This window comes from Ipomoea triloba, chromosome 7, assembly GCF_003576645.1.
Source record: "Ipomoea triloba cultivar NCNSP0323 chromosome 7, ASM357664v1".
In the NCBI taxonomy this organism is placed as follows: Eukaryota; Viridiplantae; Streptophyta; class Magnoliopsida; order Solanales; family Convolvulaceae; genus Ipomoea; species Ipomoea triloba.
The window spans coordinates 28777492-28802332 of NC_044922.1; the positions used below are offsets into that span (position 1 = coordinate 28777492).

At 37.0% G+C, this 24841-nt stretch overlaps 4 protein-coding genes across 4 annotated transcripts; 2 read left to right on the top strand and 2 right to left on the bottom strand.

The window, feature by feature from the left end:
* The first annotated feature begins 1939 nt into the window (after positions 1 to 1939).
* Positions 1940 to 3316, top strand: LOC116024004 (peptidyl-prolyl cis-trans isomerase CYP28, chloroplastic). Its single transcript, XM_031264888.1, has 2 exons — positions 1940 to 2826; positions 2923 to 3316. Exons 1-2 carry the CDS (start codon positions 2136 to 2138, stop codon positions 3129 to 3131), a joined length of 900 nt encoding a protein of 299 aa, XP_031120748.1. The 5' UTR covers positions 1940 to 2135; the 3' UTR covers positions 3132 to 3316.
* An 8717-nt stretch (positions 3317 to 12033) lies between these two features.
* Positions 12034 to 14924, top strand: LOC116025710 (homeobox protein knotted-1-like LET12). Its single transcript, XM_031267044.1, has 5 exons — positions 12034 to 12720; positions 13646 to 13766; positions 13848 to 14182; positions 14263 to 14402; positions 14478 to 14924. Exons 1-5 carry the CDS (start codon positions 12157 to 12159, stop codon positions 14512 to 14514), a joined length of 1197 nt encoding a protein of 398 aa, XP_031122904.1. The 5' UTR covers positions 12034 to 12156; the 3' UTR covers positions 14515 to 14924.
* A 283-nt stretch (positions 14925 to 15207) lies between these two features.
* LOC116025708 lies at positions 15208 to 21660 on the bottom strand. Its single transcript, XM_031267041.1, has 10 exons — positions 21374 to 21660; positions 17998 to 21188; positions 17711 to 17904; positions 17518 to 17589; positions 17258 to 17410; positions 17008 to 17171; positions 16316 to 16463; positions 15878 to 16000; positions 15642 to 15729; positions 15208 to 15563 (listed from the first exon to the last, which is right to left on the bottom strand). The coding sequence occupies exons 2-10, from the start codon at positions 21017 to 21019 to the stop codon at positions 15370 to 15372; spliced, it is 4158 nt and encodes a 1385-aa protein (XP_031122901.1). The 5' UTR covers positions 21020 to 21188; positions 21374 to 21660; the 3' UTR covers positions 15208 to 15369.
* A 245-nt stretch (positions 21661 to 21905) lies between these two features.
* LOC116025709 (probable flavin-containing monooxygenase 1) lies at positions 21906 to 24285 on the bottom strand. The gene is made up of 5 exons (XM_031267042.1): positions 23683 to 24285; positions 23368 to 23605; positions 23050 to 23225; positions 22608 to 22966; positions 21906 to 22495 (listed from the first exon to the last, which is right to left on the bottom strand). The coding sequence occupies exons 1-5, from the start codon at positions 24151 to 24153 to the stop codon at positions 22141 to 22143; spliced, it is 1599 nt and encodes a 532-aa protein (XP_031122902.1). The 5' UTR covers positions 24154 to 24285; the 3' UTR covers positions 21906 to 22140.
* Between the last annotated feature and the right edge of the window lie 556 nt (positions 24286 to 24841).

A 24841-nucleotide genomic window follows, 5' to 3' on the forward strand; every position in this document is an offset into this window, starting at 1 on the left:
AGAGTTATGCATGTGTGAATCTGTAATAGAGTTAAGAAGTTCTAGCAACTTGTAGCCCTGTAATGTGTGAATGTGGAGTTCTTAAGTTGTGAATATGGAGTATAGGACCTGTGAATATAGAGTTTTGAATGTGTGAATGCATAACAGTGGTAATATAGTTACTAAACATATAATCCTGTAATGTGTGAATGTGGATTTTACAAAGTGTGAATGTAGAGTATAGTGTATGTGAATGTAGAGTATAGTGTATGTGAATGTAGACCCAAGTCTACCTTACAAGGTGGACTTGGGTCCACGGCATAACAACCCAAGTGTTTAGTAAATAATTTTTTGGGCTCTTTCAAAAAAAAAAATAATAATAATTTTTTTGGGCTTAACTTATTGATGTTGATAGATGGTATACTGGGCTTGGACCACATATATCGGCCCAAGAAAGTAAATGGATCAACAAAATTCAAGAAGGATACACAATGCAGAGCAAATTATGAATGTAATAAGGATTTGACTTATTATTCATAATATAATAAGGATTATGCTTATCATTTATAATGTAATAATGATTAAGGCTTATTATTCATAAAGTAACAAGGACTCCAATATGCGGCAATCTATGATGCTTATTCCTTGTAGGGCGCTAGGCCCAAAATATGTATAAATAGACTCCACATACATGGGAAAAGGGAGAGTAATGTCCACGATTCACAAGCAATATTCATCAATACAAAATACATATATGCTCTCCATATTTTCTCTATATTTTTTCTATATACCCGTTATTTTAATGGTGACGTTGGCCGGCCGTTAACTGTCCAAAAGTCATAAACAACATTGACGTCGTCTATGGGATCAAAACGAAAAGTTTTGTTCGTCCCTCAAACCCTAAAAACATGGTAACCACATGATGAAACATGGTAACAACCAACCAGTCAGAGATGCCTAAGATACCCTTAGTCGACTTGCCTCGCACATATCGCCCAGTCAGTTAGTGCCCTAGGAAAGGGAGGCTAATCTAAAAAATCCTCGAGAAGATGAGGATGTCCATTCAAGCACACACCCACCGATCATCAGCGTCCTACAGACCAAGCTGGTCGAACTCCTACCCGAAGTGGTGGAGGTCGTTGAACACCTCCTTGAAGTCCTGCAGCGTGGTCATACAACAAGAGGTGAGACCTCACTACACCCCTCTTGAATAAACCACGTAATTCGAACAGCTAACGAAAATCGATCATTCGAGAGAATGCAGGGATCAGCTCGAGATATATATAATAAGAATGTGAAAACTGCATGAGTGCCACAATTTACTACACGAATGCACACAATATATATTTCAGGGTCTCCATGATCATTCAAGCAGGCATGAGAGTAATTGTGTACATTTATGTATTAGTTTTGACCTAAAGCATAGTCCAGGTGAGAACACATTTCTCTATAAAAAGTATGAACACATCTACACCATTTATCTTGAGAAATTAAAGACTAGGATTATAGGATCTTAATTACCATTACCAAACTTTTAAGCTTGCATTAATTATAAAATGAGCCCAACTAATAAAAATTTTCAATAATTATAAAATAGATTTATTTGTATTTTTTGTTTTTTGTTTTATACTAAAGCTCTCTGCCATTGATGAACATTGATAAATAGTTATGTTGAATTATTATTAGCAATGGAGAATTTATTTATAATTATAACATTATTAATAGTATAAACAAAAAAATAATAGCTAAAAAAAATTATTAATTACACAACAAATGACAATAAATTGTAAAAATACTTTAAAAGTTAAGTAACTATAGCAGAATATATTTATACCTTTATAGGTTATTTTATTTATAATGAGTTAGGAGTATATTGTTAATTTATCAAATATATTTCTATAACAAGCTAATACAATTATCTGACTAAACTAATTAACACAACTCATTATCAATTATCCATTAATTACCAAACACCCACAATAACTATACTCCAGCTGATTTTACATGCCTTTTTTGGAGTATTTATTAAAATGTGTGTGTGGATTTATCCTCCTTAGTTTGTGTGGCGTTGAAGCAATAGCAATCAAACTCTATCCTCTTTGGATCCTACACGGCGATAGATCGAACCTAAGCATGTCACTCTCAGCTCGACCGTCATGGGAATCTCCGCCACCCTCCTCCCCTCTTCTCTCCTCCTTCCCCACCACCCAAAACAAAACGCCACCGCCACCCACCTCCACCTTACCCGCCGTTCCCTCCTCTTCCTCTCCACCACCCTGGGCGGCTTCTCTCTCCCAGCGCCACTCTCCTACTCCTCCCCCTCCCCCTCGCCGGACACTACCATCACCGACAGAGTGTTCCTAGACTTGAGCATCTGCCCGACCTACTTCGTGAACCGAACCCTGGGCGACGACCTGGCCCTCTGCGCCGACGCCGAGCCTGTGGGGCGGCTAGTCCTGGGCCTATATGGCAACCTCGTACCCATCACCGTCTCCAACTTCAAGGCCATGTGCACAGGCTCCTCCGGGTCCAGCTACAAGGGCACTTTGGTACAGAAAATATTCCCGGGGCAGTTCTTCCTGGCTGGAAGGCAAGGGCGGCGGGACAAAGGGGAAGTGAAGCCCCCTACGAAACTGGTTAGGAACACGGAGACGGTGGAATCAAAGGCGTTCTTGTTGGAACATTCGAGACCGGGGACATTGTCGTTGTGCTTGTCGGAGAATGACGACGACAATGACGTAAAGCTGGATCCGGATTATCATAACGTGGAGTTCTTGATCACCACTGGACCTGGACCCTGCCCTCAGCTTGATAGCAAAAACATCGTGTTTGGAACCGTGGTTGAAGGTACGTACCTAAATAAATAATTATTTTCGAACAGTACTGTATAGTATAGTATATATGTGTTAAATTAAATGAAATAAATATAAAAATGTGGTGCAGGAATGGATGTGGTTGGAAGGATCGCAGGCATTCCGACATATAAGCCGTCAGAAAGAATACGGCAATACAATGGAATAGCAGAATTTCTAGGAGATGGGAGAGCCAAAAACGCGAGGGCAATATGGAACAAACCTCTCAACACTCTGTATATCAGTGATTGCGGACAACTTAAGCTTCCCACTCCTCCTCTTTCCCCCACACTACCTTAATTAATTACCTACACATTAATTATTGGTGGGTATATAGTACAGTGAACCCAGGCCAATAAAATGCAAGAATCCATTCCATTTCATTTGAGCGAGCTGAGGCATGCATATATGTTAGTTTTTGTAATAACATTACAATACCATCGTCTATATAAATAACATCACCTGCCTGCATGTATTTCTTCTGATCTCCGGCCTTCATTATTTACTTTATATTTTTTAATTCAATTTAAAGAGTAAAGCATGGCCTCACCAACTAATATAATATGATATATTTGTATGCATTCACTCCGATCCGATGGATATATATGATCGATAGACCTCACAACGTAACATCAAATGGACCAAGGCCCATGATACTTTTTAGGGTGCGTGTAACCCAAAGTTTCTATACTACTATTCAATACTACAATGATTAACCCTCTAATACTTCTAAGAATTATTGGACAACTGGCCTAAAACTTTAAAATTGCTTCATACCCATGATACTTTAATTTGTGATATATAGGCACTGTTTGGTAAATAATCAGCCTATTAGTCAATTTTGGCTTATTTGACTACTATTAGTTGTTTGACTTGGTTAAAAAATCAATATAAGTGTTTGGTTAATAAGTTTTTTGTAACTCTAAAATGCTAAAATTCAAAAGGCTACGTACTCAAAGCAGCCTTTTCAATTAGCTTTTTGAGAAAAGAAATTATACCAAACACGTAATTTATCAAACAACTTTCTACAATCAACTAATGTTATCAACAAATCATACTTTCCCTTCTAATCCAAACAGCCAACCCAATCAGCTAACATCCATTTACCAAACAGGTCATAGTAGTATAGTACACATACCAAACAATAACTACGTACTATATATACATCCTGCAGGCTGCAGCTAATTAAGAGCACGCAAACCCTAAACCCACTATATATATACACGATATCAGAAATTAAAATGTATAATATATACTAATTATAACAGCATATAACAGCACAGTTAATGCCATTCAATCTAAATTAAACTCGTTTATCAATAGATAGCTAGTAGTAGTGATGGTACCAAACAAACTGGATTTATTATATTGACTAGTTTATAAATTAGTAGCATGTACTATTGATTATATTGTAATATTGTATTCATTATATTGAATTAAAAAATTATATATGAGCCTTAATTTGCATATATATGTGTGTGTGTGCAAATGTACGTAGTCAATGAAGGTATATTATATATATATGTCCAAATGTAGACAATGAAGGTGCCAACTTCAAAGACGTACAAGTAAGATGTAATCAAATCCAACAAGCTAGCTAGCTAATATATATATGTTTTTTTTGTTTTTGGGGTGGGGGGTGGGGGTGGGGGTTGAATTTTATATATTATTTATTTTTAACAATCATCCAACAAATGAGATTAGAAGAGACCAAAAGTAAAAAAGTGGATGCAGAAAGGGAAAGGGAAACGATAAATGAATAAGCTAAGCTAGAGAGTCCCTACGTATTTGAACATATTGAAAGATAGATGGAGGCCAAAGAGACTTTATACGATCTCATTTCATCTCATCTGGAAGTAAAATTACTGACATTCATAGATTAGGTATTTTTAATTTTAATCTTAGTCAGAATTTACCCATTAAATTAACTCTATCACTTCAAAAATAAAAAGAAATTTAAGTACCATACCCTTCTTTTTAGGGTTTAGTAGTTGAAATGGGCGGCCATATGTGTGTGTGTGTTTTAATATAATGGGTTGATGGAATGGAAAATGCAGTGGGGCAAAAAATAGACTAATGATATGATGGTGATCGATGTGGTGATAAAAAAGGATAGGATTTCATAAGTACAAAAAATGGGGACCGCTAGTTAGCTAGCTAACACTTGCCCATATCATGCATCCGGCCATGCCAACACAACTCACTCACTCCTAGCTTAATTGATCTGAGGGTCCTCCGATCCGCTAGCTAGCTCCTTAAAAGATCATGGTCCTTTTTTGGTAAATAGCTATTAGCTGATAGTTTTAATTGATTGGATATATTAGAAGGTATAATTATTTGCTAGAAGACTTTGTGATCTAGTGACATTCGGTTGCACCCCGACCCACATGGGAAGGGTGGGTTTGAGCCTCAGTGGAGCACATTTGTAATAGAGTCAATAGTATAAACGCTTATATATTAAAATTGGCTAATTATTTACCAAACAGTGTCAATAACCATATATTTTGAATCGGTGTGGCATTACGTACCACTGTACTTAATTAGCATCTACTTCAATTCATTATATTCCATCTCATCATCGATCTAGGAAGGACCACCAGGCCAATAATAATCCAACCAAGCGTGCTTCATCCCAGCTTCCTTCTACATCATACCCGTCCAGCCCAGGCCACCACTTTCTTCTTTTTCTTTCTTTCCTGCATGCATGCCTCTCTCTCTTTTATTTTCTATTTTATTTAATAATGTTACTTACACTTCATTTAGCTAGCTAGCTAGCGTGCCAAACATGCGCATTTTCAATTTCATCTTAACTTGTCCAGTTTGACTAGTATACTATACATGCATTATTGAATATATATATATATATATATATATATATATATATATATATATATATATATATATAATGTTATGTTATTATGTATGTAGTGCCTACTTTTCTAGTCGTTGAAGCGTCAATGGTAATAATAATAATATAATAATAATAGTTGGAGTATATGTCTCAACGCGTGCAGTGTATCCATATATAGATGTAAAATCAAAATTTGATTGATGCATGAGAGCTAGGGCATAGCCTATATAGCTAGATTAAAGAGGAGAAGTAAAGAGTAATATGCATATAATGGGGATGGACCACTTACATATATCTATCTATCTATCTTTCTTATACAAATTGGTGGTATATAGATGAGATGTGAATAAGACATATATATGGGTAGAAATCAATATCAATCAATAATGTTACGTTGTAATGTGGATTCCATTACAAAATAATAATGAATGTGTGCTTAAATTAGGAGAGCTTTATTTGGAATTGTCATAAAATGTGTGCTGTGACAAGAAATGGGTCACAAAGATTCTTGTCAAGAGATCAGATTAGATCAAGTCGGGTCATCAGCACAGCTTTTAAAGCTAATAAGTTAGAGCAATTGAATTGAAGCTATACGTACTACTTATGACCACTATTAACACACCTATGCATGTTTTGTTTGGTTTTTAAAGGATAAGGAAGAATAATGGAATTGTTACCATTATTTCATCCCATCCTCTTGCATGCGATACTCTCTCCAAGCAATGAATAACTTAACCATATCAATTTCTTTCTCCATCTAACTCGCGTACTATATTCGTTGATTGAGAAATAAACGATAAAAGAATCTCTTTACAAGAAAAAAAAATCAATTACTTTATACCATGTACAGTCTTACAAAATGATCACTGCCACGGACTTTGAATTGCTAGCTAGTTATAATCATCAACTCATTATATAAGCTATTGTATGAGGTCGGAAAAATATTAAGGATAAAATTTGAAGTGTAAATAGTATTTTCTTAATTAATAATAATTAGTGAGAGTGACGAACATGATTCGATGTTGCTGTCATTTCAAAGAAATAACTTTCGGTGAGGGAGGCTGCGTGTCAATCTAAACTACTAACACATACATTTCTAATATAATAGCAGAAAATATTTATATATAAAAAAAATGGCCAGAAAGGGATTACACACACATAACGTAACGGGTTTGGAAATCCAAGGTAGATTTTTGTCGTGAGAAACATAGGACAGACGACATTGTTGCTATATGATGCCATCCACGCCTCAAGTCATCAACTTTATGCCTAGATATGTTGAAATATTATATTTTTTAATATAATTGAAAGTAAGAGTAGGTCTAGAAGATCGATCCGATATGATAATGCGCTCATCATCACCTTATTATATATTAAACATTGTTTGAGACTCACCTTTTCTTTCACTAATCTCAATCAAAGACGACTTTTTTTTTAATACAAGCCAAGGGAATAAGAATACCAAAACAAAACAAAAATTAAATAGATTTGAATCAACTTACACTCATAATATCGATAAAAAAATGTAACGCCTTTAGACACTCTAATTATAACATATAAACTAATTACAGTCCAAGGCGATAAGGGGCAGCTAATTAATCACTGAATACATTAATTTTCCTATGGATCGGATATGTCTCATAGAGTAAATCTAATCCCTATTTACGAGCTCACATATACCTTTCAAATATGAAAATTGAGATTCTTAACATTCTTATTATTATACATCTTTTATAGATTAACTCGGGAACGAATCACTTATACTATCTATATATATACACTACAAGAAAAATGCTCATAGACAACGGTTTTTAACCGTTGTCTATAAGGTAAAATTTCTGTTGTTGAAGCCGGTGTTGTTGTAAGTCCCGCGCAAAGACAACAGTTTTTAACCGTTGTCTTTTCTAGAAAAGACAACGGTTAAAAACAGTTGTCTATTGAGTGTTGTTGAAGCCGGTGTTGTTGAAAGTCACGCACATAGACAACGGTTTTTAACCGTTGTCTCTTCTAGAAAAGACAACGATTAAAAACCGTTGTCTATTGAGTGTTGTTGAAGCCGGTGTTGTTGTAAGTCCCGTGCAAAGACAACGGGTTTTAACCGTTGTCTTTTCATGAAAAGACAACAGCTAAAAACCGTTGTCTATTGATGAGTGTTGTTGAAACCGGTGTTGTTGTAAGTCCCGCACAACGACAACGCTTTTTAACCGTTGTCTTTTCTTCAAATGACAACGATTAAAATTGTTGTTGAAACTAGTTTTGTCAAAACACCAAATTAATTATTTGATAAATTTTTACAAACACTACATTTAACAACATTTGCATATAGCATTTTGAGAAAAAATATAATTTTTTTCAAAACACCTCTAATTAATAAAATTAATAAATTAGTTTAAAAAACGTTGAAGGTGAGGGTTGAACCCTCAATGAGATTTGGCAATCATAGAGCCTTGAGGCTCCTTAAACAGGAGCCTCAAGGCTCTATTCCCACTTTTCCCACCGATGTGGGACGGTGGGAAAAGTGGGAATATACAAGGAAGCAGCAAATTGCTGCTTCCTTGTTTCTTTTTCTTTGTTTTTTTTTTTTTTTTAATTTTATTTTGATTTTGATTTTATATAAATATTATTATTAAAGTTAATTCTATTTTTTGTCCTAGATTTATATGCGACAGTTCACTTTAGTCCTTTTTTTTATGAGAACATTCACTTTTGGTCCTAGTATTATATTATTATTGTGACATGACTATTTTTAGTCATCTATCAATAAAAATTAAATAACTTAAATGTCGTTAAATATAAAGGGATTTCGGTCTTTAATTATAAATTTTTCAAAAAAAATAAACATAAAAAATATAGTGGGTCAACCTATTACACGATGTTGTTTATTATTATTATTATTATTATTATTATTATTATTATTCAACCTTCATGTTATTATTATTATTATTATTATTATACCCTTTTAGGTCATTTTACATGTTAATCACTAACTTAAACAACTAATTTTATCAAATATTTTTTTTACAAAACGCTAATATATATTATCCGTTAGTCAAACCCGCTAATACAATTCGTTGGTTAAATAAAACCGTTGTCTAAATAAAAAACAGGTGCACATGCAAAGACAATTATTTTTATAAATTGTTGTCTTTGAAGTGTTGTCTATTAAAGTGCGCTTAAAGACAATACACAAACGACAACGGTTAAATAAAACCATTGTGTTTAAAAAAAATAAACACTCAAAGACAACGATTTTAAAAAATCGTTGTCTTTGTAGTGTTGTGTATTCAAGTGCACTTAAAGACAACACATGAATGACAATGGTTACATAAAACCATTGTTTAATTAAAAAAAAACGAATGCACCTAGACAACGGTTTTAAAAAACTGTTGTCTTTGAAGTGTTGTGTATTAAAATGCATTTAATAACAACACGCCAACAACAACGGCTAAATAAAATCGTTGTCTTTACAAAAAAATAAACGCCCAAAGACAACGGTTTTAAAATACCGTTGTCTTTGTAGTGTTGTATATTCAAGTGCATTTAAAGACAACACACCAACTACAACAGTTAAATAAAACCGTTGTCTAAATAAAAAAAAATGGGTGCAAAAAGACAACGGTTTTAATAAACTGTAGTCTTTGAAGTGTTGTCTATTCAAATGTGCTTAAAGACAACACACAAATGACAACGGTTAAATAAAATCGTTGTCTTAAAAATAAAAATCGCGCAAAGACAACGGTTTTAAAAAACCGTTGTCTTTGTAGTGTTGTGTATTCAAGTGCACTTAAAGACAACACACCAACGACAACGGTTACATAAAACTGTTGTCTGTTTTTTTTTTAAATGCACAGACAACGGTTTTTAAAAATCGTTGTCTTTGCGGTGTTGTCTTTTGACAAAATGCACAAAGACAACACACTAAAGACAACGGTTCGGTAAAAACCGTTGTCTTTGATAAAAGTGTTGCGTCAAAGACAACGGTTTTGTCCAAAAGTGTTGTCTTTTACACAAAAGACAACACTTTTGTCAAAAACTGTTGTCTTTTTAGTGTTGTCTATGTGCATTTTTCTTGTAGTGATATATATATATATATATATATATATATATATATATAATTTTGTTTAAGGAGTATGTACAAAATGGGACATGCTTTAGAACGTTTGAATAAATTTAATTATTTTTAAATGAGTAGGAAGAGAATTGAAATAATATAATTGACTTTCAATTTTCTTTCATTGAATTGGTTTATGTATATTTTACTATTAGCAATAACTCATACCAAAGTAAACACGTACATGCAATACATTGGATCGGAGTCATCTACGTGCATCCCTTTTATCCCTGGTTTGGCTGGCTAGCTTTTTAAATTTTGGCTTTTACTTTTTTCCATTAAAAGAAAAGAGAGAGAGAGAGTTTGGCACAACAAGTATATGCACTTTGTTACTATACTATACTTGGCTGCTTTTGTGTGTGTGTCATTGTTATATGATGGTTTTTGTCCTAGATTATCACAAATTTTTGATTAATAATAATACAAAAGAAATAGAGAAGAAAAGTAGGAATTGAAAATGAGACATCAGGTAGGTTAATACCACTTTTACCTTAAATTCTTCTTTTGATTGATAAGTGTATATATACTTTTATGATTACAATATTTAAGTTATCATGGGCTAACTCTTAAAAAATTAAAACCCTCCATCCTGACCCTTTACAAACATGCAACTTATGTAAACAAAAATGAGATGCTCTACGCTACCATATGCATGCCAAGAAAAATGTCATCCTATCTACAATATTTTGTGAAAATTGCATGCGTAATTCCCATGATGTTGACTTTGATTGACCTAATAATTATCCGACCCAACTGTTCTTACCAAAAAATTCGACATCGTACTGTAGTCAACGTCCCACGACCATATTACACCTCATGTAACCATGTTATCGCATCCTTGTGCTTACACCTTAGCACCTTGACCTCACGCAATACTTGCCTCCGACATGACTACTCCTTCCGCGCACCTCTAAACTTGGACCCCTTAAGATATGTTTAGGTAATTAACTGCTCATTGGACCCTCAAACCCAATGCTTAGTCACATTAAATGTAAATATGAATACATGCATTATATTATTGTAAATCAGTAAATCTAAACCCTAATGAATTATTAATAAGAAATATTATAATAATTTATTTAATGTAATAAAAAGAAGAAAAAAAAGGAGAAGAAATGAATTGGAGCATTATGAAGCTAGCTAGCTAGCGGTCCAAATAATTATTGGAAAGAAGAAAGTAGCTTAGCACGCTAGGCTGCCTCCTTGTACACCTGTGTGTAACACTGCAATTAAATAATGATACAAAATATATAAAATAAAATAAAAAAGAAGAAAAGTATATTGACCTAACATACAATGAGCAGTTGATTGACAGGGAGATTGCCGTCCATTTGACGGCAGGGAGACTGTAAGGAGGGACCATTACATCGTTGGTATAGAAGACACGTGACCTCGACAAATATGACTTTGTACCTATTTTAGTTGATGGTAGAGCAATTACATTAGTGATTTTTTACAATTTTTAATAAAAAGATGTTGATGTGAATGAGAAAGAGGAAGGAAAGAGAAAAATTGAGATATCCTTGTAAGAATAGTTTTTTGTGAGGCCCGCACAAGAGAGAGAAAAATGAAAGAAGAGGCGTTTGAGTGCAATACTTATACCGTAGACTATGATCACAAAACAACGTTGTTTCAATAAGTGGAAGAAATGGCTTTCTACATCTCCATAACTGATACTACAGTTAATTTTAAATGACACTACAATTATATTGAACTGATACTGTAGTTGCGCGGGCAGGAGCTGTTTCATCCGTCTGTTTTCATTAATCAAAACAACGTCGTTTTGATGCGCTGTCCACATTGCATTATGAACCGCCCGCAATCCATAGTAAAATTTGCGGTCTGAGTGTGCTTGGGCTGCAGAGATAGCGCCGACTTGTGCCAGCCCTATTTTTTTAATTTTTTTTTTGGCCTTTGATTACTTTTTTTTTCTTCCCTTTTTTATCCTTCTCTCTCCTTCCTTTCTCTCCTTAAAAAAAAAAAAAACCTCAAATAGCTTACTTTATAAACTGTACTTTGATGAATTTTGTATTTTCATGTGATCCATTTTTAGATATAATTATTGTTGTGTAATGGACCTAATGGTAGTAGCTTATAAGCTAGATAGGGGTAGGGAAAAGCTAGTATAATAAATAAATAAATATATAAATATATAAATACTCCCATCCCATGATATGAATTGAATCTGCAATCATATCATATATATAAATATATGTATCTATGTATGTATAAATAGTCGGATCGCATGTGTTTTAAAAAACAAAAACCAAACTAACGTAGTGTATGTTGTATATATGGTGGAGTAGAGAGAGTAGAGAGGAGACAACGTAACGGAGATTAGTAGGTAGAGAGTAGAGGTGTCTATGGCGTTTCAGGATCATTTTTCTCAAGAAATGGGTCTCCAGCAGCAGCAGCAAAACGCGGGCGTTTTGCGGTCTATGCTACCGGAGCAGCCTTCTCCTTCTCCTTCTCCAAAATCTCCTCCGCCTTCCACGTGGCTCAACACTACTACTAATAATAGCTCCCTCCTCCTCCTCCGCCAGCAGCAGCGCCACCACTTCTCCTCCTCTGACTTCCTCCACCTCCAAACCTCCAACAACAACAACAACTCCGGCGACTCCTCCACCACCTCCAACCACTGGCTGTCTCCCACGGCGGACGTGAAGAAGCACGGCGGCGGAGAGAGCCCCCCCAATGAAGGTGCAAGTTGGGAGAGGGATAAGTGCAAGGCCGAGCTTCTGAACCACCCGCTCTACGATCAATTGCTGTCGGCTCACGTGTCCTGTCTCAGAATCGCTACGCCCGTTGACCAGCTCCCCAGAATCGACGCCCAGCTTGCTCAGTCCCAAAACGTCGTCGCTAAGTACTCCTCCCTTCTCGCCCACACCCAACCTCCCCTTCACGATAAAGACCTTGATCAATTTATGGTAATTCCGCTCCGCTACCTTTAATTTTCTTCTGTTTTCATTTTTCAAATTCATTATATTATATATATATTATCAAATTTGTGTCAGTCAATCGTACCGCACCAATTTAACTTTAATTTAATTTAATTTGCATCACATACATACTATACAATTGTGCATCATATCATATGGGGTTGTACGTATGGTAGTAGTTTCACTGTACTAGTCTTAGTTTGTTACAGTTATGGTGTTGTTTGAATGAAGAGTTTTGGGAAATTAAAGGATAAGTTGTACGTGATCGAGCTGAGGATGGATGGAAGCTAAGGCATTATTATTAATTCCAGTCAATATAATTAAGAACATACATACATACATGCATGTTTTGCTTTTTCTTTCTGCCTTTACAAGATAGATATCAAGTGTGTGTAATATCTGGAATGTCGCATCAAAGAGGAACATTGTAGGCCTTGATCCACTAATTATTGGAGTGCTATAGAGAATCTCTCTCTTTCGTTCTTTCTTTCTTGATGTTTGTTATGTTTCAATTTCCACTTGTATGTTACTTGGTCTTTTCTTTAATTTGTTGTGTTCGATCTATCTCATCAGTGTGTGTTTTTCTTCCACAAATTCAAAATAATAATAATATTCTTCATTTTGCTTCTAATCTTTAATAGTACATACATTTTGTAATCCCAAGTCCCAACCAAATCGCATACACATCTACAAATTAAAAACCATATATGATTTATGGATCTTCATTCTGCTTTAATTTATGTATGCCATGCCGTACAACACTAATTCATTTCTCTGTTTTATTATTTTCCAGCTAGCTTTTAGCTTTTAAGATATTGCTATAGAAACGGAGTATGTGTTTGTTTGTTTGTTATCATTCACATCACATGCATCAACTTTACCTTTATTTTTTTGTTTGTTCCTTGTGATGTAGACACATTATGTTCTATTGCTCTCTTCCTTTAAAGAACAACTACAACAACATGTCCGAGTCCACGCTATGGAAGCTGTGATGGCCTGCTGGGAACTTGAGCAGTCCCTACAGAGCTTAACAGGTGAGTGATGAGTGAGTGAGTGGATGGGGATTGAGGAGGCATTATATTATTTATTAACATTAAAGTGATTTTTAAAAACAGGGGTAGCGCCAGGTGAAGGAACAGGTGCAACAATGTCTGATGATGAGGATTATGAGGCAGGGGCAGGGGCAGGGGGGGATAGTGACACCAACTTTTTTGATGGAGTAGCAGACACCATGGGCTTTGGACCTCTGGTGCCTACTGAAACTGAGAGGTCACTCATGGAGCGGGTGAGACAAGAACTTAAGCATGACCTCAAACAGGGCTACAAGGAAAAGATAGCAGACATCAGAGAGGAAATTTTGCGGAAAAGAAGAGCAGGGAAGCTGCCGGGTGATACTACATCTGTCTTAAAAGCATGGTGGCAATCCCATTCTAAATGGCCTTATCCAACAGTAAGTACACGCATAAACCACAAACATTTTTCTCACCCTCACCCTCTTCTTCATTAATCATTATGCTTCTGCTACTTTAGGAGGAAGACAAAGCAAGATTAGTACAGGAAACTGGCTTGCAACTCAAACAGATCAACAATTGGTTCATTAACCAAAGGAAAAGAAATTGGCATAGCAATCCTTCATCTTCCTCTTCTTCTCAGAAGACCAAACGCAAGAGGTACGCTACACTGCTTGCTTAATCACTCAATGCATCATATCATATACAATACCAACTCAATTCTTGGAAAAGCAGTGCAGCTGAAAAATTGAGCAGCGAGCATTTCATGTGAAGGGCCAAAGACAAGGAGATCAAAGAAAGAAAACATATCCTGTCTGTTTTTGTATCCAAAGCCATTGCCAAAACTAGTTCACACCAATACTTAAAGTAGAGGATACAAGATTCAACAACCAAGCATTATACAAGAATTGCCACTGCTCACTCGTGTTCACCAAAGGTTTGGCAAAACTAAAATTAAACCACACACTGATCAATTCTAGTTGACTAGACTAGATTATGGTACCGTACCGTGTTTTTTGTTAGCACAAGTAGGAGGTGTAGATTATGGTTAGGGGCTCCAGGTAGTTTATATAATACTACTAATGTACTGCATCAACAATATAAACCTACTTTATTAAGTTGAGATGAGATGCACATAAACTGTTTTATATGTGTTCTATTAATGCTTATATAATTGATCCATATCTGCCCCACCATGTATTTTAACAGTCAAACTTACTCCACCAATTTTTGTTTAAGGTGAATACCTATCAATTATGCTATTTAGATATATGTGAAAAAGAAATTGTATGCCTATCCCATGCCCCCCATGCATAAACAATTAAGTGAATTACCAAGTATTAAGCATAACTGAAATATGCAGCTCAAGAAAGTACCCCGTAAAGATAACACACATAAGAAGGAATTTGAAGAATTCATAACTGTAAAACACTCCCAAAATAGAAGTAGGTCACTAAATTGGAGATTTGATTAAAATTATATTTTTTTTTTAAATTTCTTTTTTTTTTCTAATGATACCAATTACATTTTAGCTTCTATATGTGTCACATTCAATTTCGACATTCTGAGCAAGTAAAATAGGAGAAGACAATAACAGTGTATAAATGTATTAACATTAACTCTTAACTTAGGTTTGTTTTGAGGGGATTGGCTGCTGTTCTTTTTGAAGCTTAGATCCTATTGCCCGCAGCTCATTTGCAATCGCAGTGAAGCTTGGCCTTTCTGATGGTTCTGCTGACCAGCATCTCTCCATAAGTGATTTCCAATCAGCACCACATGATTCTGGCACAGTAGGCCGCAACGTGTTGCTCACTATACCACCTGTCACGAGGAGCTCAAACTAATTACCCAAAATTCAACTGAAAACAAAATGATTTTTTACCACATGTAAAAGCTTACCAATTATGGCCCCATAGTGCAAGTCCGCGTATGGTTCTTCTCCAGTTAGAAGTTCCCACATTACAATTCCAAATGAAAATACATCAACCTAAAAGCAAAACCGTTCATGTGGTCAGGCTCAAAAGAAAAATAATGATAGCTCCCTGATTCTGAGAACACAATAATCTCAAGCACTGCTTAAAGATACTATTGATAATAATAATAATATCATTTGAGAGGGTAAGATGATAAATTACCTTCTCACAGACAAGGCTACTGCTCCCATTAAGAAGCTCCGGTGCCATCCAAGGGAGAGTTCCTCGCACACCCCCTGAGATTAATGTCTGGCATTTCACTTTGGACAGCCCTAAATCACCAACCTAAACAGAGCAAGAAAATGTAATCCAAGCTTTGGTGATGGACATTGATTCAATGTGGAATCCAAGAAGAAAAAAGAGGGCGTATTCAAAGTGGGGAAGAGTGCATAATCATGCCAAAATTTGAGCATAGTCAAAATTTTGTCAAATTGACCAGCAGTGAAATATTGACATGTGATGATAAATTGATAATATTGGAAAGGAGTAATTTCAATTTTTTTGGCAGAAGAAAGGAGGAACTACACAATAATGTGCAGTATACGCACATAGTTTTTTTTCCTGCAGATATGGAACATAAAGATTAAGCTAGTCACTGACCTTGCATATCGGTCTGTGTGGATCACGGAGATTAACCAATAAATTATCACTTTTCAAGTCAAAGTGTACTATATTCTTCCCATGCAAGTACTCCATTCCAAAGGCTACATCCATTGATATCAGGAGACACTTCCACTTATCAAGGTTCCTGATCACATTTAACAATGCATCAAATTCCATCATGGTTTTAAGAAAGGTATAAGATGTGATTGATGACAGGGAATAAATAGTAAATTTTGATTAAAATTTAATGCAATTAAAAAAAAAGTATAAATAAAAGAGCAAGACTTGGAAAACTCCTTTTAACGAGTCTCAATATCTTTAAAATCACGTGCTCTATGTATCTTTACTTTTTGTTTTCTGCCTCAGTAAGTACATCAACCAAATCATTTTAGAAATAAACCATCTATCATTTTGTTTTCACTCCAAACTCCAAAGGGATTAGGGACAGACCCATCCATGCAACAGTTAAATGTTTATATTATATAAATCAAGGAGAATTATGAGTATAAAATTTAAGGAACTGTGTAAAGAATCACAATTAGTTGTGAAGGTGTGCCTAAAAAGCATCGCAGATGCAAGTTGTCTCTTTAAATTGCAGGTGTGATGCACAAAGAGTTGAATCAAGCACAGTGACTACAGATGACATGAATAGGATCTGATGAAGAAGGCATTATTATAAACACTGTTACCTCTCACTCTTCTGCAGAGCAGTCCTCAAAGAACCATTTACCATGTACTCTGTAACAGTTGCCACAGAACCACCAGGTCCATCAAGCACAACACCATAGAACGCAACAACATTTGGATGATGCAAGTCTGCAAGTTTGATTGCTTCATTCCAGAAGTCATTCCTCTAATTGAAGACACAACAGCAACGTCATTAGTTATGTAGGCAAAAAGGAAGGAAAAAATCATAACTTGCAAATTGGAGATACGAACCATGCGCTCTTGTTCTGAATGTTTTCCAGCAAAACACCTGGCATTGATTCGTTTGATTGCAACATCAGTTCCCCTCCACTTTCCATGGTAAACAGTACCAAAAGTACCAGAACCCAACTCTCGAATCTCTTCAAGGTCACTATTCTTTATAATCTAGCAATGAAGAAAAGGAAGCACAGATGGTACAAGTTGGATTAGTAAGTAATTAAGGACCATAAATACAACAATCATTTAGTAGAGCAAAACAGAATATCTCGAACCTGTAAATGCCCAATGTCATCTGAAACTGGAAAGCCAAAATTTTCCCTCACTGGACATTTTGTTTTTATTTCCTGAATAATATAACTTACAGATATGTTAAACAACCAAAATAAGAATATACACAAATAAAAATACACAAAATAAATTAACAGGCATGCATATGTATGCAGCTGCTATGGACAGAGAAAAGACCTCAAATTTATCTCTATATTGCCTCTCTCCTTGAACAATCTGATCTTCGCCATTCCTCTCACCTGTGGAAGCAGGCTCACTCCTCCCATGTATAGGTAAATTTCGGTCAGAAGACATAGATGAATGAAGAACAGAAGTAGCTACACCTTCAGCAACAGCCTGAATTTCCTGCTTGATCATTTCCTCTGCTGAACCTTCAATAGAAGAGAAGATAGCAAACAAGTAGCAAGTTTAAGAAAATAAGAATGCAAGATCTCAAAGAGTATGCCAAGCACAAATCTGCTTGCCTTTGTTGGAGAGTGTGTGTTCAATTGCAATGTCCAAATTGCCAGGAAGCTGGGAAACTCTGGCATTCAATTGCATCTCTGCTCCTAATCCTCCAAGACTGCCTATTGGCAGCTCATCATTACTTCCCAGACAACTCACACCAGAATTATCCTTGAGGACCTTGGCATCCACTGGTTCCTTTCTCACTTGAAGTTTGTTGGGTTGAGGAGGGAAATGAGCATCATGCTGCGTACTCCAAGGATCCTGATTGCTAAATAGTGAATTTGAACTTTCCTGTGCATCTCCTAACTTAAAAGATGGAGATACAGATGTTGTATTTCCATCTGATGAGACAAGCTCAATACCTCGGGGCTCTAACAAATGTTCATTGAAGAGTGGGACTCTCTCTTTTGGATGAGTGGATTCAAGACCAGAGAAAGGACAGCTGCCAAGAGGAATCTCATCAGGGGCCAAATGATAAACTCCATGCTTCGAATGCACAAATACATTGGAGTCCCCTAAACGAGAAGGCTGTGGGGCTTCATATGGTTCTTGAGCCCGCATAGTTTGAAAGTAAAAAGGTTCATTTCGGGGACTATGTGACATTTCATACGGTTTTAGGTGATTTGTATCAAGAACAGTATTTTTGCTAAAAGTGGAATCAATAAATACCTCCCTACCACCAACCTGTTGACTTCTACTTTCCAAGAATTCATTCTTTCTAAAATTATCAACTAGTGACTTATTCTGCTCACTGTTGGCTAGAATTTCAGCCCGTTGTATCCTAAGGTTTTCCATCCTACCCTCAATTTGCTTCAGGTGCTCATAAGCATTTGTAGATTCTAAATTATCTTCTTTAGGACGCATCATAGGAATGTGCCCAGTGTAGCCATTTGGTGATTCAAGGATAAGGCTTTCTGTAGTGGGTAAACGCATCCCAGCAGTAAGGAGGTCATCAGGAACTGCTTTGTTAGCCACCACCTCCTGTTTAACCTGGTACTGCATTGGAACAAAAGGTTGCTCAGGAGCATTAACCGAGCTTGACTGAGCAACAGTACCCATAAATGGCCCACACAGATTAGGAACACCAGTAGTTAATCCCATCACACCCAAAGGGACTGCTACTTTAGGATGCTCTGGATTCTCAACACTCTCTAAGACCCCAGTTCCCTCTGCAAGAGTTTGTCCAATTTCACGATCCATATGGCCAATGAATCTTTGTGCAACAGCAGCTCCTTGCTCATTGGTGCACTCCAATATAGTTCCACATGTGACAGCCGTAGGCAGTTCAAGGTTCTGTCCTGAACTCGAATCAGATATGCTGTTCACAGGGCTACCACTTTTGTTTTGTGCTGCTGTATCCGAATGGGCATGAGGCAATGATTTTTGACACATTTGACAATCATCATATCTAGTGGTTGCCTCTGGTGCAGTTGTTACTGGATGACCCGCCCAACCTTCAGAAACTGCTACCTGTTGGGGATGAGGAATTTGATGCCAGCCATATGGTCCACCAAACATTGTAGTAGGGAGCTGAGGCTGATAGGTGTTGCACCCTTGATCCCGACTAAACTGGACAAACTGCTGCCCCACTGTGCTTTCTGAAGGATGTTGTTCTAATCTAGTTTGTTGGGGTTGAAACCTTGGAACCAAATTAGGATTCATACTGACATGAGAAGTCATTGTTGTGTGAACTGCAGGAACAAACTGCTGAGGTGTAGCACCAGCAGTTATATGCTGCTGCGTAAACACTGGCCCAATAGTGCCCATCAGCTGTGTAGGAAAGCTCATCTGAGAAGTGGAGTGTACATAATCTGCATGGCTTAATGCTTCCCTTTGAGGATCCACATAACTCATAGGAAAAGTCACGCTTGGTTGCTTCAAATCATAACCAGTTTGCTGCTGCTGCTGCTGCTGTAGTAGAGTAACAGGCACAGATTTCTTGGATGCATGCTCGGGGGCAGCAAATGCAGTCCCCGGAAGACCAGACCTGACCATCGGAATGCCAAAAGGAGCAGCAGATGTGTTGGCATAAATTGCAGGAGTAGTATCTGTGTAAACCATTCTAGAAGCAGAGTCAGGAGAAAGAGCAGATGTTGCACTAGGTGATATTGCATCAGTAGATGGTGATCTTGTGATCTCTGAATGAACATGGCATGAGAAATCAAGAACCTCACCGCTACTGCTCAAATCTGAGTTCTGCGTTGAAACAGCACTAGCAGTACTACCGAACCTCGCAATGCCGCCATCAGTAATTCCGTTTACTGCCTCAACATAACGCTGCCCAGTATCCTGTAGATCACCAAATTGCATCACACTAGGGGAATCCATTTCTGAAGCTGGAAACAGAAACATCCTGAGTTTAGCTGAACCATCAGATGATCTTTCAGCCAACTTTTGATACTCATCCATCATATTATCAAGATCATCAGGACAAGAAATAGACACAAGGGCATCAAGATCCTCATCAGGCAACTGGTACTTGATTGCCACATCTTGGCCACAGGTATCTGTCACCTTCTTTACCAAATCAGAAAAACTCACATCCCTCCTAATGCTGAGGATCCTAGTTTGCCCTCCAACATATCTCAACGTCCCATCACTCGGCCTAGGCAATATTTTGCCACCAAAACTACACAAAAACTTCACTATCCTAACTGGGGCCGAATCTTCGCCACCTTCGTCACTAGTATGATCACTCCCACAATTTGGGCCAAAATTTGAATTGGGATTGAATCCAGGAGTGCCGGGCACGACCCCGGAGGGTGCTGCCGGCACAACCTGTTGGACCCACGTGGCCACACCAGGAGGGCCGTTGCTATATCCTAGCCCTACAAATCTAGCATCATTTGCATTTCCAGGAATATAAAGCATGGGTATGGAGGAGCCAGGACTGCCATCCCGATGCTGAGTTGCAGCAAAGAACCCCTCTATTGGCCTTCCTGAACAGGTTGCTGGAGAAATGCGGGGGTCTTCTGGAATCGTCCTACAAATGTTCAATGGCCGCAGATCATTGTGCATTGGACTCTGATCAAAAGCCATACCTAAATGCTTATACCTATTTATTATTTTATTTTATTTTATTTTATATATAACAATAACAAATCTTTTTTTGATCAAGCACGATAAGGATAGAGATTAGAGAGAGAGCAACAAGGGTTTCCTTGTGAACTTGGAGGGTATTCCCCTGCATTTAGCCTTCGTCAATCAACTGAAAACAAAGTAACAAAACAATATGAGCCTCGGAACGTCTAATAGCCCTACCTAGCTTTTACAAAATAAGAATCAAATGCCCAATGCAAACATGCATTCACAGAATTAAGGATAACCAGCTTATGCTTATGTCGATCCATTCAAAGAAGAAGAAGAAGAAGAAGAAGAAGAAGAAGAAAGTACCAATCTTAAAGGTGGCCGGTGGCCGGTGGCGAGTCTTCGAACAATCTCTCTCCCTCTCCCTCTCTCCCTCTCTCTCGTCTCTGTTATATAATAAAATATAAAAAGATCATTGCTTTCCCGTTTGGGTTTTTTTGAATTTTCTGGTGTCTGAGATTTCGTACGAATTTTGGTGCAGAGAAAAGAAAGAGGGAAAATGGATGTCACTTTCGAAGGAAAGAGGATTATGATTTTTTTGCCTTAACATATCCTCTTTCTTCTGGTGATAGATAGATAGTACTAGGAATCAAAGATTTGTTGGTTTGTAAATTCGTAATGAAAGGATATGGCCCAGGATTACACATTTATATTGTATGCTAGGGGTATATGAGTAATACTTCATGTCATATTTAACTAACATATTTTAGTGTGTAATATATCCACAAATTAATACTGATTCCTTTGAATAATAATTACTTATTTATAAATATATACATACAAGTTTTTGCTCTCAAGTCAATGAACCTACTCATCACAATTTTAAAATAAAAGAGAATAATCAAATAAACACTTAAACTTTACTCAAAAATATAATCAAACTACACTAGACAGTGCATGTGCATGCGCATGCTACCAACCTCTCATTAAAATAGAATTTAAAGTTTCCCATAAACATATTATATATGAGAATGACAAGAAAATAAATTATTGTTAAGAAGGGCCAACTGCTAGCAACATGGCAAGGCAATTAATCCCCCTTAGCTTATTATTACAGATCCAACAAATTAAAATTATTTTGGAGTAGCAAATGCAACATAGTCTGGTGGACCATAGGGCTGTACCAAGTCCAATAGCCACCCCTTCTTTCTTCTTGGGTTGCACCCAACATCTCTGCACAGCTGATCATTATACCATATATGCAGAGCCCCAATGCATGGTCCTCTGTAAGCCTCCCCTGAGTATTTTCTCATGTACTTTTCCCACTCCCAAACATCCTTTTCCATCTCCTTTATGCTTGGCATCTTGAATTTCTCATCAAGAAAATGTGCCAACCATTGGCATCTCACATCAAAGGTATAAAGGTTTGCTAAACTCTCTGAATGCCCTATTATTGCTATCCCAGGAATCCGCGGAGGAATCATTTGCCTACGATATCATATGATACGATCGAGTTAAGTAAGTTACCATAATCATGAATTAATATATAATCCATATATAATAAGACATGTGTTCTGTCTCAACTAATAGTATGTAGTACCTGTATAGAGCGAGTAGTGAGGAAGGCGGGTTCATGATGTAGTTCTGAAAGGTTTTAGAGGTGAAAAGATTTCTGAGCTTTTGTTGACTTTTATATCCAGTGGCAAGAATGACAATGTCTGCTTCTATAGGCTCAGATTCTGAATCAAGAAGCAGGCCTTGTTTGCAGAAACTGAGGTTGCTGGATTGCTTAAGAATGAGGCTCCCTTCTTCTACTTTTTCATAAAAATTATCAGGAAGCCAGAAGCACTTACAGGCAGATACTTGCTCCAGCATGCTGTGTTTTGGTATCATTTTGTACTTCTTTAAGGGATATTTCCATCTCAGATACATCTCCAAAAATTTGGCAAGCCCCCATAGCTGCTCACCATTCACCAAAAACATGCATGCATTAGTAAGTATAATTAAGATGAGATATGGGGTGGGTGGGTGGGTTAATTTACCAGTGGTGTAAGCAGGGTGGCCAAGATGCTTTGTATGAAGCTTTCTCCAGGCTTGTGGACTAACAGCTCTGCAAACCGATTTCCAAACAAGGCAAAGAGACTAACCCCCATGACGTAGGCACCAGGAAGTATCCAGTTAACTGTCCTCTGAATCAAGGTGCATGCCTTTTTTGGACCTAATTAATTTATAACCAAAAACTAATTTATACTCCGTATATATTTTTGGACTCAATTGAATAAAACCATCAAAGTCGAGACCTAATTAATCTAGAAAAATCACTATATATATATATAATCAATGATTAAATTGGTGATTACCATTTGCATTGGCACATTCAGCTGCTACGTCCACTGCAGATTTCTGGGAGCCCACCACTGCAACCTTTTTCCCTTTGATCAATTGTGCAGCACTTGCATTGTCCATTGCAGCATACTCCACGGAATGAATAACTTTCCCTTCAAAAACCTCGGGCCCTTTCCCCGGAGGGAACTCTGGGATGTTGGGTAGACCGCTGAATTTCCCCGTACAAATAACAACAAACTCCGCCACATACTCCTGCATGCATGTCCGTACCAATTCAACTACCTAATAGACTATTAATCAATTCAACTAGCCAGACTATTAAAAAATACCTTTATGTTTGTGTAAGTGGATGAAGGATGATGAGGATCAGCTACTGTGTGTTCTACTAAAAGGTGCCATTTCCCTTTAGAACCGAATGCTAGACCGGTGCCGCCCCACAGCTCCCAAGACTGCATCTCTTCCTCAGAAACTCCAACATAGTCCAAGGAAATCACTTTGGACCTCAACTTAATGTACGGCAACAACCCAAAATGTTGAGCATAGGATTGTATGTAGTTGAGTACCTTTGTGTTGTGAGGATAGGTTTCTTGGACAGAGGACGGCCAAGGGAAATCCGGGAATTCATAATACCATCTGGGTGTCTGAACCTTGGTAGACTCTATTGTTTGAGCCCATAATCCCCCAATCCTTTCTTCAGCTTCCAAAACTACTGGATTCAGACCCCTTGCTACTGCGTGTCTGCAGGCCGCCAGCCCGGCTACTCCAGCACCGATGATCGCTATTCGTCTCTCCATATCCATCTCTCATCTACTGATGATATGATATGATATGATTGATCCAAAAGATCGACCTCCTTTAATTTGTTTTATATGCCTGTAGCTAGCTAGCTTCTGGACAATTCTATCGGGCAGAGCCTCAGAGGTAGGTAAAACCCAAATTTAGCACTAATAAGTGTTTGATGAGGATTGTTGGGTGGAAGAGGGTAATGTAAATGGAAAGGATTAAGTCTAGCACTCAATGTCTAAAAATTGTAAAGTTGTGCTTTCCCTATTATTTAATCGAAAACGTGAGATATTTATTATGTTACAAAATTGAAAAAAGATATAAATATGTTGTGCGCATATGTGCGGGCCTATAGCTTAATAATAACTTTTGTTCTTATTTTGTACATCAATTATTTAAATCGAAAACGTGGGATATTTATTATGTTACAAAATTGAAAAAAAAGAATAAAAAAATAGAGATATGTTGTGAGCACATGTGCGGTCCCGTGGCGTAATAATAATTTTTGTTTCTATTTGATACATCAATTATTTAAATCGAAAACGTGGGATATTTGTTATGTGTTCATGTAAGTATGTTACTAAATTTGGGGCAAGATAGAGATATTTTGTGCGTCAATTGTGCAGTCCCGTGACTCCTCTCATACTTATATCCGGTTTCGTGTGATGGAGATACACTATCTATCCAAAAGGCAGAGGGCGGGTC

Excerpts from the sequence above, each read along its gene's own strand:
- LOC116025708 (XM_031267041.1), bottom strand. The coding sequence starts at position 21,019 with ATGGCTTTTGATCAGAGTCCAATGCACAATGATCTGCGGCCATTGAAC. Across the intron at positions 17,172-17,257 it reads ATTCAGAACAAGAGCGCATG|AGGAATGACTTCTGGAATGA; the intron begins GTTCGTATCTCC and ends GTCTTCAATTAG. Across the intron at positions 16,464-17,007 it reads GCTCTGCAGAAGAGTGAGAG|GAACCTTGATAAGTGGAAGT; the intron begins GTAACAGTGTTT and ends AAATGTGATCAG.
- LOC116025710 (XM_031267044.1), top strand. The coding sequence starts at position 12,157 with ATGGCGTTTCAGGATCATTTTTCTCAAGAAATGGGTCTCCAGCAGCAG. Across the intron at positions 13,767-13,847 it reads GTCCCTACAGAGCTTAACAG|GGGTAGCGCCAGGTGAAGGA; the intron begins GTGAGTGATGAG and ends TTTTAAAAACAG. Across the intron at positions 14,403-14,477 it reads CAGAAGACCAAACGCAAGAG|TGCAGCTGAAAAATTGAGCA; the intron begins GTACGCTACACT and ends TTGGAAAAGCAG.
- LOC116024004 (XM_031264888.1), top strand. The coding sequence starts at position 2,136 with ATGGGAATCTCCGCCACCCTCCTCCCCTCTTCTCTCCTCCTTCCCCAC. Across the intron at positions 2,827-2,922 it reads GTTTGGAACCGTGGTTGAAG|GAATGGATGTGGTTGGAAGG; the intron begins GTACGTACCTAA and ends AATGTGGTGCAG.
- LOC116025709 (XM_031267042.1), bottom strand. The coding sequence starts at position 24,153 with ATGGATATGGAGAGACGAATAGCGATCATCGGTGCTGGAGTAGCCGGG. Across the intron at positions 23,226-23,367 it reads TGAATGTGCCAATGCAAATG|GTCCAAAAAAGGCATGCACC; the intron begins GTAATCACCAAT and ends TAAATTAATTAG. Across the intron at positions 22,496-22,607 it reads TCACTACTCGCTCTATACAG|GCAAATGATTCCTCCGCGGA; the intron begins GTACTACATACT and ends ATGATATCGTAG.